The sequence below is a fragment of the Hippopotamus amphibius genome, chromosome 11 (assembly GCF_030028045.1).
Source record: "Hippopotamus amphibius kiboko isolate mHipAmp2 chromosome 11, mHipAmp2.hap2, whole genome shotgun sequence".
NCBI classification, from domain to species: domain Eukaryota; kingdom Metazoa; phylum Chordata; class Mammalia; order Artiodactyla; family Hippopotamidae; genus Hippopotamus; species Hippopotamus amphibius.
The window spans coordinates 24,483,687-24,498,557 of record NC_080196.1 but is presented as its reverse complement, the minus strand read 5'-3'; the positions used below and the strand labels follow the sequence as shown (position 1 = coordinate 24,498,557).

At 48.2% G+C, this 14,871-nt stretch overlaps 1 protein-coding gene across 1 annotated transcript; it reads left to right on the top strand.

The window, feature by feature from the left end:
- The first annotated feature begins 3,264 nt into the window (after positions 1-3,264).
- Positions 3,265-7,178, top strand: LOC130830787 (BOLA class I histocompatibility antigen, alpha chain BL3-7-like). Its single transcript, XM_057698105.1, has 8 exons — positions 3,265-3,407; positions 3,720-3,989; positions 4,191-4,466; positions 5,395-5,670; positions 5,787-5,888; positions 6,472-6,504; positions 6,657-6,704; positions 6,867-7,178. The coding sequence occupies exons 1-7, from the start codon at positions 3,335-3,337 to the stop codon at positions 6,686-6,688; spliced, it is 1,062 nt and encodes a 353-aa protein (XP_057554088.1). The 5' UTR covers positions 3,265-3,334; the 3' UTR covers positions 6,689-6,704; positions 6,867-7,178.
- The last annotated feature ends 7,693 nt before the right edge of the window (positions 7,179-14,871 follow it).

The window sequence follows — 14,871 nt, the reverse complement described above, 5'->3', positions numbered from 1 at the left end:
AATTCATTAAATTCCTACATTCTCAAATTATAAATGGATGGAATAATTATTCATATTAACTGACAAAGAGACTGGTGAGATAAGGGAATCGCATTGTTTAGAAAGCTATATTCATTTAGATGACATCAAACAGAGATGTTGAGTGATAGTTTCTAAATTCAAAAATGTTTCATTGTTAACGTAAACAGAAAAGTGCCATGAATGGCTTTGGTTGGGGAGACTAATTTCTCCACAGCAGACACACAGAGCTGGGGTGCAGACAAGTGACCCCCAGCACGTTCCCACCCTCTCCCTGCAGGTCCCGCGAGGCACCCACCTCCTCTCTATTCTCTGCTGTGGACCCAGGGCCGGACTCAGGGGCTCAATCCACACTCCCTGAAAGCCTACGCTTGGGAAGTGGCCTATTATGTCGCAGTCAAGACAGTGACTTCCACTAGGAGGCACCCCCAAAACACTGCATCTTGCCGAATTTGGTTTGCTCTGACAGCAGGACTGGGAAGGGAACAAGTGGGAATGTTGGCCTCTTTTGCTGACAAAACCATGGAGCCCGGCAGCACTCATGCCATTTCTCACAAGGCCACCAGAGGGCGCTATGTGGCTGCTCATGACAAACACACTGCCCCCTTCACTAGTTGTCCTTCCCTAGTTAGCCTTAATCACAACATGTTTTCTAAACTTAGAGGTTTTCTTTAAGGTTCATTAATTTGCTTTTCTTCTTTAATCTCATTTGGAAGCTGATGAAAGTCCACTACAAGTAACAAATATAAGGCGAGCCACTGACATAAGTTGTCCCTGTGACACACAGCCATGTACAATTATGTGTCCAGTCCCCCATCTGTGTCCACCTCTGTCCTGTCCTCTCTCTCTCTATCCATCTATAAGCGTCTATCTGTGTAAAACAGCTTTTGACAATCTACGTAATGTCTTAGAGATATTTTTCAAACATGTTGGCCCTGCTTAGTGATATGAATCTTTGGGTACCAAGCGGTCGGCTCAGAAGGCAGTGGACATGTCCCTGATGCCCTGGAGTCAACATGAAGCTGAGCAGGAGGTCTGAGTGGGGGTCGTCCAAAGGGGGAGGTCTGCTCAGCGTAGCCAAGGTCAGGTCCACATGTCTCCTATCCCCAAAGCACTGGGTCTGCTTCCTGGGAGAACTTTGCTAAAATCCTGTATATTCTAAGAAACATCAGACTGAGAATAATGAACAATGGTTGTAATAACTGTGGGAGAGACATGAGGTGATGATTTTAATTACCTGCTACTCTGCCTGCATCAGCCTTCACTGTATTCCATTATGATCGTTGCTCAGGCATGTGGGAGCAGAGTCTACACCTTGGTTTCAAGTGTATTACAGGCCCCCAGCCCAGCACTGGGCAAAGTAGATGGGCCAAGATCGCTGAATGAGTACATTTGATATCAGGACCTGATAGATTTGAGAATGGATTTGAAATCAGGACTCTTCCGGAGCTGTCCCTAAAGGAGGTCATCATAAATTGGCTGCTACCTCACCTGCCAAGCCCTGGACCTCACCTGATGGCCTTCCCATAGCACTCCTCAGCCACGACCCACCTGATCCCAGGTATTCCCCAGATCAAATCTCACCGGCTGCTTGAACTTATGTTCACTTGGGCCTCCTAGATTGTCCTACTGTGTGTTCTTCACTCTAGGGATCAGGGGACACCTCTGATTCCCTTGGAGATCTAATATCAGAATATCAGATCCTATGGAGCTAAAGTTAAATGATGGGACTTAATTGACAAGCAGCAATTACACAGACAAGTAAAGTTCTACATGACTGTAGCACTTAATGGTGCTGCTTTCCTTGAACAGTGAAGGTTAAACTTCATGGCATAAAACAGATATGTGTTTTCTTTGAGGTGAGTGTGCTTGGTGAATCCTAGGCTTTCTCTGCTGATGCTCTAAAAGACCTGATACCCTGCAAAAGGAACAGAAGTAAAGTGTATCATGTTATAATGTGGTATAGAATGGTATGATAATTTTAAAAATCTGCTATTATCCACTTGTGCTAGAGTAATTTTAAAAAATCAGGTGTGAATATTGGCCTGTCAAATATCTCATGCTTAGATGAAATTTAGAAGATGGTGTTCTAATCTTACCATATGCCTTGCACAAATGTTGTTATAGTGTATTTCCTATTGCAGAAATAAGCGGCTTCTTTTAGGAAAATCAAAAGATTTAGCATCATATCTCAAAATGCTAACATCATTATTTTTTGAAAAAAAAAAATTCTATGGTGACACTGGAAATACTTCTGCTACCTTCCAAAGTACTGTGTCCCAATGAAAACAATTTGTGTGAACTGAACTACCCTCTATTTCATGAAATACAATGTTTACTTGAAAGAATGAATGACACTCGAAGATCTAGAAAACTTAGTGAAACAATGTATTACTTTTAAAAAATCTTACATTAGTACAAGAGCCATTCAGTGTGCAAAATAGGCTTATGGATTTTAAGGTAACATAATAGGAAACAGTCAATGATATGGTTTCAGGTGCACTTTGAAAATAACCTTTGAGAAACTACCACTTGCGTAGTTTTAGTTTTGGATCAAAGATGAACTTATGTAGTTATTTGAAGGGATTATTAAAAATATACTCCGACTAATTTTCATAGCTATCAATCAAAATAAAGGATTCAATGCAGAAACAAACGAGAATCCAGTGGTCTTTGAATGAGATAGACGAGAAAGAGACTTGCAAAAATATAAAAATGTAAAAAGCTCCACTGTTCGCAGTACCGTGTTTATTTTGAGAAACAGATGTTTTTCTTATTAAATGCAAGGCTTATTAATGTTATTCTAAATAAACTAACTTAACATTTTAAACTCTGTTATTTTTACTGTGGAAAATATCGTTAGAAGTAAGCAGAGAAACAAAATTGTTCTTGGGGTCCTCACAAATCTGTGGAACTGTATAAATATTCTGACCAAGACGTTTTGAAAATCGCTGACTACACAGCCCCTGGTCCAGGACTGGAGGACACCGTGTGACCAAGAGCTCTCGGTGCCGGAAGGGAGGGATCAGGGCAAAGTCCCAGGTCCCCGGGAGGGCGAGGCTCTCAGGGTCTCAGGCGGGAGGGCGGTGTCTGGGCGGGGACGCTCCGGGTTGGGGATCCCCGTCTCCCCGAGTTTCACTTTCTCTCTCACAACCTGTGCGGGGCCCTCCTGCCTGGACACTCGTGACGCGGCCCCAGTTCTCACTCCCATTGCGTGTCGGGTTCCTACAGAAGCCAATCAGCGTCCCCGCGGCTCCCGGGTATAAAGTCTTCACCGGCCCGCCCCGCCGGGACTCACTTACCCGCAGACCCGAGGATGCGGGTCATGGCGCCGGGAACCCTCCTCCTGCTGCTCTCGGGGGCCCTGGCCCTGACCCAGACCCGGGCGGGTGAGTGCGGGGTCGGGAGGGAGCGGCCTCTGCGGGGAGGAGCGAGGGGACCGCCCGGGGGTCGGGGGGCCGGACCCCCAGGGAAGGAGCGACTCCCTCACCCCCGCCCAGACCCGCCCCTCCCCTGGGTGCCGTCCTGTCCGCCCCTCGCTTCCCGCCCCCTCTTCTCTCCCCCGAGGTCCCGGCCCTTCCCCCACCTTTTCCGTCTCACGAGCCCCTCGCCCCCTCCCCCCTCCCGGCCCCACCACCTCGGACCCGGGGCCCCGCGGCGGGAGGAGGGTCGGGCCGGCTCTCACCCCTCCCCGCCCCCAGGCTCCCACTCCCTGAGGTATTTCGACACCGGGGTGTCCCGGCCCGGCCGCGGGGAGCCCCGCTTCATCGCCGTCGGCTACGTGGACGGCACGCAGTTCGTGCGGTTCGACAGCGACGCCCCGAATCCGAGGGAGGAGCCGCGGGCGCCGTGGGTGCAGCAGGAGGGGCCGGAGTATTGGGATCGGAACACGCGGATCTACAAGCACCACGCACAGACTCTCCGAGTGAACCTGAACACCCTGCGCGGCTACTACAACCAGAGCGAGGCCGGTGAGCGACGCGGGCCCGGGACCCGGTCACGACCCCCCTCCCCAGGGACGGGCCGGGGTCGCCCCGAGTCTCCGGCTCCGAGGGTCCCCCCAACACGGCGGGGCCCGCCCCGCCCCCCGACCCGGGAGGAAACGCGGGGACTTGACCCGGTTTCATTTTCAGTTTGGGTTTAATCACTGCGGGTGGTCGGGGCGGGGTCAGGGTCTCACAGCATCCAGAGGATGTACGGCTGCGAGGTGGGGCCGGACGGGCGCCTCCTCCACGGGTACGAACAGCACGCCTACGACGGCGCCGATTACATCGCCCTGAACGAGGACCTGAGCTCCTGGACCGCGGCGGACGCGGCGGCTCAGATCACCAAGCGCAAGTGGGAGACGGCGGGTTGGGCGGAGCAACTGAGGAACTACCTGGAGGGCACGTGTGTGGAGTGGCTCCACAGATACCTGGAGCACGGGAAGGACACGCTGCTGCGCGCAGGTACGAGGGGCCGCGGGGCCGCCCTGACGTCCCCTCGGGCTGGAGCTGGCTTCCCACGAGGAGAGGACACGGGGTCCCTGAGGGAACACCGCCCCGGCTTCTTGTCGGGAGAGGGAGGAATCCGCCCAGGTTGTCACATGCTGTACAAGACAGGGACTCGCCAGGGGCCCCACGTCTCTGAAGGACAGTTAAGGAATCCAGTCTCTTTGGGGAAGAAGCAGGAAACCATCCCTAAAATAACTGCTCAGCAGCGGCCTTTGACCCCGGCCGCCATCTTGTGAACCTTGACTTTCTCTCTCAAGGCCTGTGCTCAGCCCAAGAGCATCTTAGGAGGCCGGACTCCAGCTGTTCTGAGTCATTCGCCCTCCAACAGAGTCAGGACCATTACACTGTATTCTCCCTCTTGTGGTTGCGGAGCCTCCTAACCTAGTCTCTGATTCTTGAACTTTCTAAGGACTAGGGGATAGTCTCAGACCCCCAGAGTCTGGGCTGGTGTCTGACTTTTGTGCTGCTTCTTTTCAAAACCATTGTCCTGAATGTTCTTAGGTCAGAGGGTAAAAAGATTCAGAATAAGTTCTGGGGATCCAGTGTAGAGCATGGAGACTGTAGTTAACAATACTGGATTATATACTTTAAAGTTGATCTTAACCATTCTCATCCCCCCCCCCCACACACACACACATACACACAAGGTAACTGTGTGAGGTGATGGATGTGTTAATTAGCTTGGCTGTTAATTAGCTTCACAATGTACATGTTTATCAAAACAACATGTAGTACCCTTTAAATATACACAATTTTTGTTAAGTATATCTCAACAAAGGTGGGGAAAACATTGTCCTGTCCATTCTCAGGATGGTCACATGATGCTGCTTCACTGGCCACGGAGGGAACACAAAGTGTGAATTTTCTGATTCTTCCTCCTCAGACCCTCCAAAGACACACGTGACCCATCACCCCATCTCTGACCGTGAGGTCACCCTCAGGTGCTGGGCCCTGGGCTTCTACCCTGAGGAGATCTCACTGACCTGGCAGCGTGATGGGGAGGACCAGACCCAGGACATGGAGCTTGTGGAGACCAGGCCTGCAGGGGATGGAACCTTCCAGAAGTGGGTGGCCCTGGTGGTGCCTTCTGGAGAGGAGCAGAGATACACCTGCCGAGTGCAGCACGGGGGGCTTCAGGAGCCCCTCACCCTGAGATGGGGTAAGAGGGGAGATGGGGGTGGAGCTTCTTCTCAGGTAAGGCAGGAGCCCTTCTAGACACTTCAGCACCGTCAAGACTGAAGCGTGAGGTCAGGGCCCCTTCCCTTTCCTCCACAGAGCCCCCTCAGCCCTCCGTCCCCATCATGGGCATCATTGCTGGCCTGGTTCTCTGCATGGCTGTGGTGGCTGGAGCTGTGATCTGGAGGAAGAGGTGCTCAGGTAGGGAAGGGTGGGGAGGGACCTGAGCTTTCCTGTCTCACTGGGGGGTTTCAAGCCCAGGTAGAAGTTTGCTGCCTTGTTACTGGAAAGTGTCCTCCACACACGTGTGCTTTCCATTCTGGAGCTGAGTGCTAACACTTATCCTCTTGTAAAGTACTTGTTTGAAAAAAAAAACAACATAAAGCAATTGTACTCCAATAAGAGAAAAATTAAAGAGGGGATATACGTGTATATATAGTTGATTCACTTTGCTGTACAGCAGAAACTAACACGACCTTGTAAAGCAACTATACTCCAAATAAAAACAAGAAAAAACACCAACAAATTCTTTACATGGATAATTCTAGTTGGCAACCAGATTCCCAGCAGTCAAAGGTCAGAGGGGAAGGTCCCTGCTGAGGATAGACCTCCAGAGGGCTGGAGTTGGTCCAGTCCCCCAACTTCTTTTTCTTGTTCCTGATCCTGTCCTGGATTTTTGTTCACAATTCTGGAAGCTTCCCTGTGGTGCAGGACTAGGGGTTTCCTCTAGGATCTCACAGCTCAGCCTTCTCCTTGGCCTCTCACCTGACATTTTCTTCCACAGGTGAAAAGGGAAGGAGCTACACTCAGGCTGCAAGTAAGTGAGGAGGGGGTGTGATTCCTGAGACCCTTGTGAGGGGGGGAACAGGACGTGTTGGCCGGGGGGTGGGGAGGCTCACCTTCCCCAGAGTTTCTTCTCTGGTTTCTCTCCTGTGGTTCTGACCACGTCCTGGTTGTGTTGTCCTCCAGGCAGTGACAGTGCCCTGGGCTCTGATGTGTGACTCAAGGAACCTAAAGGTGAGACCCTGGAGGGTCTAGACTGGGAGACTAGTTGGAGCAGAGGGGACACAGTGGGTGGTGGGGATCTTTGAGTGGCACATTTGAGCATGTGGGGGGCTGTTGAGAATGTCAGCACTTCCGTGACTGACCTGAATTTGTTCATGATTATTTCTTTCACAGTGTGAGACAGCTGCCTTGTGAGGACTGAGTGATGCACGGTCCCACTTTGTGAGTTCAGATCCCCTGACTCCTCTTTCTGCAGCTGCATCTGAATGTGTCTGTGTTCCTATCAGCATAGTGTGAGGAGGTGGGGAGACAGGCCCAGCCCTGCCCACCGAGACCCATCCCCACCGAGACCTGTGTTCTCCTCCCTGATCCACTTTCCTGTTCCAGTGCAGGCGGGGCTGGGCTGTCTCTATCCCTGTGTTTACTTTGTGGTGCACTGAGTAATAATGTCTTACTTTCCTACTGGAAATAAAATCTCTATATGAATTAGTGTTTTCTAATTGGTGCCATGAGGAATTGCTGGGATAATAAAGGTGAGGATTCCTAAGGTTTGAGAGAGAAAATAAATGGAAGCACTGAGAACGTTCCAGGATCCACGTGTTTGCTGTCTTGAGTCAGTTGCAGGAGGGACAGGTGGAGTCAGTGAGGAGCTGAATGTGGACGGGGTCTGTGCCCAGTCAGTGCTCAGTGCATCCGGGGCTGTGACGTGGTCACTCCTGGGCTGACCTCCCCTGACATCTTCTCAGCTCCTTTGTCCTTGTTCCTTCAGTAGAACCTTGTCCCACCAGGACCTGTGATCACCAGAACAAAGACATCCTGGGGGTCTTGCCCTGTCCCCAGGACCATGGGCAGTGAGGGCTTCCTGTAACCAGGTAAGCCTAGGCTGGGGCCTTGGTCTAATCTTCATCCCCCATCTTGTGTGTGTTTCTATTTTGCTTCTTCAGTGTTTTGGAATTACAGCTACTCTTTTCCTTGTTTAGCATTCCAGTCTTATTCTGCTCTGGTGTTCCCATCTCTTACAGCAGCAGGGGTCATTATGCCTGTCATTGTCCCCACAAATCCAAGGAGTTCCTGCACACAGGATTCTCAGTGGCATTAAGAGATCACTTTTCAGACTCATCCAGTTCTCTCTCTGCTTCTAGGGCTGTTTCCTGAATTAGTCTTTCCATGCTTTTCCCATCTTTTCTAAGGAACCAGATTCTGGAATTAGCAAAGAGGAGGGACCCAGTAGTTTCCCATCCTGATTTAATTCATATTGGATTTCTATATTTTCTCAGCCGGACCTCTCGCTCTGCCCTGAGATCTAGTAATCCTAGTGCTGGCTCCACTTTTGCTTTTCTCAAGCTTATGAGCTGTGATAGGAAAAGTAACCCGCCGCTTAATTTATGTGGGAGCATAAGAGACATCCCCTCCTTGATAATCTGGGAAACCAAGATTCATATGCTCAGAGACAATGTGGAGATACTGAAGCCTTGTAATCTGCTGGTGGGAATATAAAATGGTGCTGCTACTTTGGAAAAGAGTCTGGCAGTTCTTCAAAGTTTGAACATAGTGTAAGTGTATGACTCAGCAATTCCATTCCTAGTTATTTATGCAGGAGAAATGAACACATACGTCCATACATGGGGACTTCCTGGCGGTCCAGTGGTTAAGACTCTGAGCTCCCACTGCAGGGGGTGCAGCTTCCATCCCTGGTCAGGATACTGAGATCCCACATGCTGTGTGGTGCGGCCAAAAAAAAGAAAAAAGAGAAAACATATATCCATACAAACACTTGTACTTGATATTCATAGCAGTGTTATTCATAACAGCCAGACAGTAGAAACAACTCAAATGTCTCCAACTGATGAATGAATTTAAAAAGTAGTATAGGGGGATAGGATTAAGATGGCGGAGTAGGAGGACGTGTGCTCACTCCCTCTTGCAGGAGCACTGGAATTAACAACGAAATGCTGAACAGTCAGCAACAGAAAGACACTGGAATTCACCAAAAAAGATACCCCACATCCGGAGACAAAGGAGAAGCCGCAGTGAGAAGGTAGGGGGGGCGCAATCGCGTTAAAATCAAATCGCATAAATGCTGGGTGGGTGACTCACAAACTGGAGAACAGTTATACTGCAGGAGTCCACCCACTAAAGTGAGGGTTCTGAGCCCCATGTTAGGCTTCCCAACCTGGGAATCCAGCAATGGGAGGAGGAATCCCCAGAGAATCAGACTTTGAAAGCCAGCGGGATTTGATTGCAGGACCTCCACAGGACTGGTGGAAACAGAGACTCCACTCGTGGAGGGCACACAAAAAAATGTGCTCACCAGGACCCAGGGGGAAGGAGCAGTGACCTGATAGGAAACTGAACCAGACCTACCTGCTGATGTTGGAGGGTTGCCTGCAGAGGTGGGGGGCAGCTGTGGCTCACTGAGGAGACAGGGGCACTGGCAGCAGGGGTTCTGGGAAGTGCTCATTAATGTGAACCCCCCCAGAGTCCACCATTAGCCCCACCAAAGAGCCTGTAAGCTCCAGTGCTAAGTAGCCTCAGGCCAAACAACCAACAAAGTGGGAACACAGCCTCACCCATTAGCAGAAAGCAGATTAAAGTTTTACTGAGCTCTGCCCACCAAAACGGATTAAAGTCTTACTGAGCTCCACCCACCCAGCCCTACCCACCAACAGTCCCTCCCATCAGGAAGCACCGAGGAACCTCCTAGATAGCTTCCTCCACAAGAGGGCAGACAGCAGTATCAAGCAGTATCAGCAGTATTTCGTCTTGTGGAACTGAAAACCACAGCCACAGAAAGATAGAGAAAATGAAAAAGCAGAGGACTTTGTACCAGATGAAGGGACAGGATAAAACCCCAGAAAAACAACTAAATGAAGAGGAGATAGGCACCCTTACAGAAAAAGAATTCAGAATAATGATGGTGAAGATGATCCAGGACTTTGAAAAAAGACTGGATGCAAAGATCAAAAAGTTTACCAAAAACCTAGAAGAATTAAAGAGCAAACAAACAGAGATATGCAACACAATAACTGAAATGAAAAATACACTAGAAGGAACCAATAGCAGATTAACTGAGGCAGAAGGGCAAATAAGTGAGCTGGAAGACAGAATGGTGAAAATCACTGATGCAGAAAAGAATAAGGAAAAAAGAATGAAAAGAACTGAAGACAGCCTAAGAGACCTCTGGGACAATGTTAAACGCACCAACATTCACATTATAGCGGTCCGAGAAGGCGAAGAGAGAGAGAGAGGACCCAAGAAAATATTGGAAGAGATTCTAGTTGAAAACTTCCCTAACATGGGAAAGGAAATAGCTACCCAAGTCCAGGAAGCGCAGAGAGTCCCAGGCAGGATAAACCCAAGGAGAAACATGCCAAGACATAGTAGTCAAATTGACAGAAATTAAAGACAGAGAAATGTTATTAAAAGCAACAAGGGAAAAACAACAAGTAACATACAAGGGAACTCCCATAAGGGTAACAGCTGATTTCTCAGCAGAAACTCTACAAGCCAGAAGGGAGTGGCATGAAATATTTCAAGTGATGAAAGGGAAGAACCTACAACCAAGAATACTCTCCCCAGCAAGGATCTCATTCAAATTCGATGGAGAAATCAAAAGGTTTACAGACAAGCAACAGCTAAGAGAATTCAGCACCACCAAACCAGCCCTACAACAAATGCTAAAAGAACTTCTCTAAGCAGGAAACATAAGAGAAGAAAAGGACCTACAAAAACAAACACAAAACAATTAAGAACATGGTGATAGGAACATACATATCAATAATTACCTTGAATGTAAATGGACTAAATGCACCAACCAGAAGACACAGACTGGCTGAATGGATACAAAAACAAGACCCATATATATGCTGTCTCCAAGAGACCCACTTCAGACCTAGAGACACATACAGACGGAAAGTGAGGGGATGGAAAAAGATATTCCATGCAAATGAAAATCACAAGAAAGCTGGAGTAGCAATAGTCATATCAGATAAAATAGACTTTAAAATAAAAAATGTTACAAGAGACAAGAAAGGACATTACCTAAAGATCAAGGGATCCATTCAAGAAGAGGAGATAACAATTATAAATATATATGCACCCAAATAGGAGCATCACAATACATAAGGCAAATGCTAACGACTATGAAAGAGGAAATGCAAGGCAGAAATAGAGACACAGGTGTAGAGAACAAGCACATGGACACCAGGTGGGGAAAGCGGGGAGGGTTGGGGGGGAATGAATTGGGAGATTGGGATACCAAATTGTACACTCTAAATATATTCTGTTTATTGTCTGTTAACTGTGTCTTAATAAAAGTACTTTAAAAAAAATAGTATAGGGATTTCCCTGGTGGTGCAGTGGTTAAGAATCTGCCTGCCAATGCAGGGGACAAGGGTTTGATCCCTGATTGGGGAACTAAGATCCCACACACTGCAGGGCAACTGGAGAAGCCTGTGCGCTCTGCAAGGAAGACTGAATGTAGCCAAAAAAAATAAAAATAAAAAAGAATGGAATACAGATGCATAGTGCAGCATGGATGAACCTTGAATACATTATCCTTCATGAAAAGAAACAGTCACAAAAGATCAAATTGATTGAATCTATTTCTATGAAATGTCCACAAGCATATATGTTTAGACGGAAAGTAGATTAGTGTTTGCCTAGGCATGAGGAGAGGAAGTAGGGCCTGACTGCACAGGAAGCAATGAATGAGGACAGGGGTGACAATGTTCTACAAGGCTTCCCGGTGATGAAAAAGGTGCCAGAATTGACAGTAGCTGTGGTCACGCATCTCTGTGAATATGCTAAAAACCAGTTGTTTTCAGTGGTTGGATTATACGTGTGAATTACATCTCAACAGAGTTGTTCAAATGAAAAGTTGTGGTCCACATTCAATGAAGCATTTATGCCAGAACTGGCATTGTGATTGTAAGAAAGACATGAAAACTTAGGAGAAGTGGGCATGCTGGTATAAAACAAACCTGGAAAAAACTCCAGGTGACTATTTCCCAAAGGAGTGTTTATCAGGCAGTAAGGAATGAGCATGGGAACAGAGTACTAACCTCACTGTGTCCGTCCTTCCTAGGCTGGGCTGACGCTAGGAGATAATATTACAGCAGCAAAAGAGATAACAGGATCCCAGAAAGCCAGAGGACATGTGACAGCAAGGCAGCAAAGAGGGCTAAATTCCCAAATTAACCAGCAATGTCAGAAAGAAAGCAAGAAATTCTGATTGCAAGGGGTTTATGGAAATGGTTAATGGATCGTGGTTTTATTAGGGGCAAGATAGATGGACAGCCAACAAGAATGTTGTTTAATATATTTAATAGATCAAGAATGATTGAGTTATAGGCTGAGATTACTTACCTAATAGAAAGTTACCATCCCTACCCAGTTTCCAGACCTGAGCCAATTCTTAGAACTCATTGGTTGAGGAGAGCGTGGGTCCCTTGAGAAAGTACCAAGCAATACGATGGTAATTGTGTGCAGTAGTAACTCGTCCTTCCATAAAGGTATCTATGGTCATTTACTCTGATTTCCATTCACTGATGAAAGGGAATATCTAGATCCTTCTAGGTCTGTTGGATACAGAGTCCAATTTGACCCTGATACCTGGGGAACCAAAGTACCATCATGAACTCCCATTAGAGGAGAGGCTTATGGGGAACAGGAAATAATTTGAATCCTGTTTTAGGTCCACCCATATCTCAGTGGGTTCTCCGTATCCACACATCCACTTGGTGGTAATTTGCCCAAGTTCCAAATGTGACATTGGACTGGACATATTTAGAGTTGGTAAGAATCCTTATATAGCCTCTGTGACATGTGGAGTAAAAGCTTTCAGAAAGGAAGGCCAAGTAGATGCCCCTGAAAGAGCCTCCCAAGCTCATCCAAGGCAGAATTATAAAAACATTGTCTCTTGGGGCTAATGAAAGAAGGTAATGTCATCCTCAAAGCCTGGAAGAACCCAGGGGTGGTGGTCCTGTCACATAACCCCTTGCTTCCCCGCTGTGGTTCTTGCAGAGACTGGAAGGATCGTTGCCCGTGATCGTGAGACGACGGTAACTCTCAGCCCTGCTGCCTTTCTCCCCATTCCCTACCTTTATAGTTGCACCAACAAAGTTCTCTTATTTAATCCCAAATTCCCTGGAAGAGTGGGCTACTTTTTTGGGATCATAGTTTTGATCGGGATTCCTGTGCAGTGAGCCCCAAACCTTTGACTTGAACTCTTTATTTATTCTGGTCTCTGCATTCCTAGCCTCAGCCCTGTGACAGGTCATGCAGTCAGATGGTCCCAAAGTCACCCTGTGGTTGGCAGATCTAAGTTGGCCCCAGTGGTCCCTCCTCTGGTAGCCATGCCTTTGTGATACCTGCTTTTGGAACATCAGCTGGACCTCGTGACTTGCTTGTAACAAATGGAATAGGAGAACTAAGAAATGAATATTTGGGATCGTGGGGGGAAGAGATAGGAGGGACCCGGGGTCAGTTGTCTCAGGGCTGTCTGTCCAGGCCAGGCTGGGGAAGCAGAGATTCCTGATGGAACCCAATGACAGGTGACCCTGCATTCCTTCCCTACCTGAGGAGTTTCTCCCCTAGATCTCAGCCTCCACAGTCCCTGCCATCAGACAGGAGGAGGAGGAGGAAGAAGATACCACCAGCAGTGATTCTCATCCTGGCTGGAATGTCAAGGGAACTGTCTGTAAACTTATTATTTGCTGTCAGCTCTGTGGTGAGGAATGGTCTGTACTTGGTTCCAAGATGTATTGAAAAAGCACTGGATAGGGACTTACAGGCTTGGACTTTGCTTGAACTGTGTTAACTGGGCAAGTTATTCAACCTCCACGATTCTCTGTGTATCTCCTGTAAATGGGGGGTTAGATTGTGACCCCACAGGTCTCTCCTGTGCCAGCTGTCTAGATTCTGAGAGCAAGTTCCTGAGCACAGAGTCACAGGGCACAGTGTGAATGTAAGAGGGCACCATGCTCAGGACACTTGTCCTTGAGGTGCTGGACATGCAAACAACTCAACACTCACAAGCATCAAACTTCTGCTGAGAAAACGCCTGAATGAATTTCAGAATCAAAGGCAAGTAGCTCTGTGGCTGCCCCAGCCTGGATGCACCACACCCTCCCCTGGGCTCCACGGTCTCCAGCTCAAGCTCCTAGTCCAGCACAGACACACTCTGCCACCGTCACTGTGTGTCCTCCCCTCCTCTCACACTGGGAGCCCTGAGAGGGCGGGACTGTGCTGGTGCCCGGATGTGAGCATCTGTGAACCCTGGTTGAGTTCATGGTCCTATATGGCTCAACTGACAGAGCTGAGCAGCCTCCCCATTCAGCTTGCATTGCACCTCTCACTGGTTTATGCCTTGATTTAGCATTTAAGGCCTTTCACACACTGTTTCAACAGAGCTAAACCTGCAAGAGACATTAACTAGAAGTTACTGAACTACAACCTATGCCCTGAACTCTCTGACCAATTTTACCCCACACCTTACTGTAGTAACACTAACTCCTGACTGCTTGGAATGTCTTTTGTGAAATTTTTTTCCCTTCATCCATGAAACCATACACAGGCATGTGGCTCTAGCCAAAGTTCCATTTCACTCATTAAACTCTCCCTGACCACTGGGTGTCTCGCCTATGAACTTCAGTAACCATGTCTCTGCTTCTCGTTTGACAGTTAAGGCTGTTCTGGCCTTTGCCATCTCTGCACGTGCATCACGGTGTCCGTAGGAGTTCCTGAGAGGATGGCTGCTGCCCCACAGGAACTGGAAGCTCTTTGGGGACCAACACTGGGGTATAATATCCTAGTTCCCACCTGCAGTGCCTCACAATCTTATGTTGGGCATGTATCCCTGACCCAGTGTGACTGCTGGATTAATTACCTACTTCATCAACATCATGCAGACCCTCCCCTTCTGAGCAGACGGGGCCAGGCTTCGTTCTCAAGTGATGACTTGTGCACACGCACCTGCACACCTGACACTACGGGAACACTTGTGAGAGGGCCTCCCCTCTGAAAGTTGGGGTGAAGTAATAAGCACTGCTTCCCCCTGCTTTCTCCCAGGCTCCTCTCCACTCGGATTTGTGGGGGTTCTATGGTCACATCACGCTCCACGGTATGACTCTAGCATCACTGTGCTTTCTCAGCTTTAGTGGAAAATTTTCATCTGACT

Bases quoted from the DNA above. Each gene is read 5' to 3' on its own strand.
- LOC130830787 (XM_057698105.1), top strand. From the start codon at position 3,335: ATGCGGGTCATGGCGCCGGGAACCCTCCTCCTGCTGCTCTCGGGGGCC. The intron at 4,467-5,394 runs GTACGAGGGGCC...CTTCCTCCTCAG, and splicing joins GGACACGCTGCTGCGCGCAG to ACCCTCCAAAGACACACGTG. The intron at 5,671-5,786 runs GTAAGAGGGGAG...TTTCCTCCACAG, and splicing joins GCCCCTCACCCTGAGATGGG to AGCCCCCTCAGCCCTCCGTC.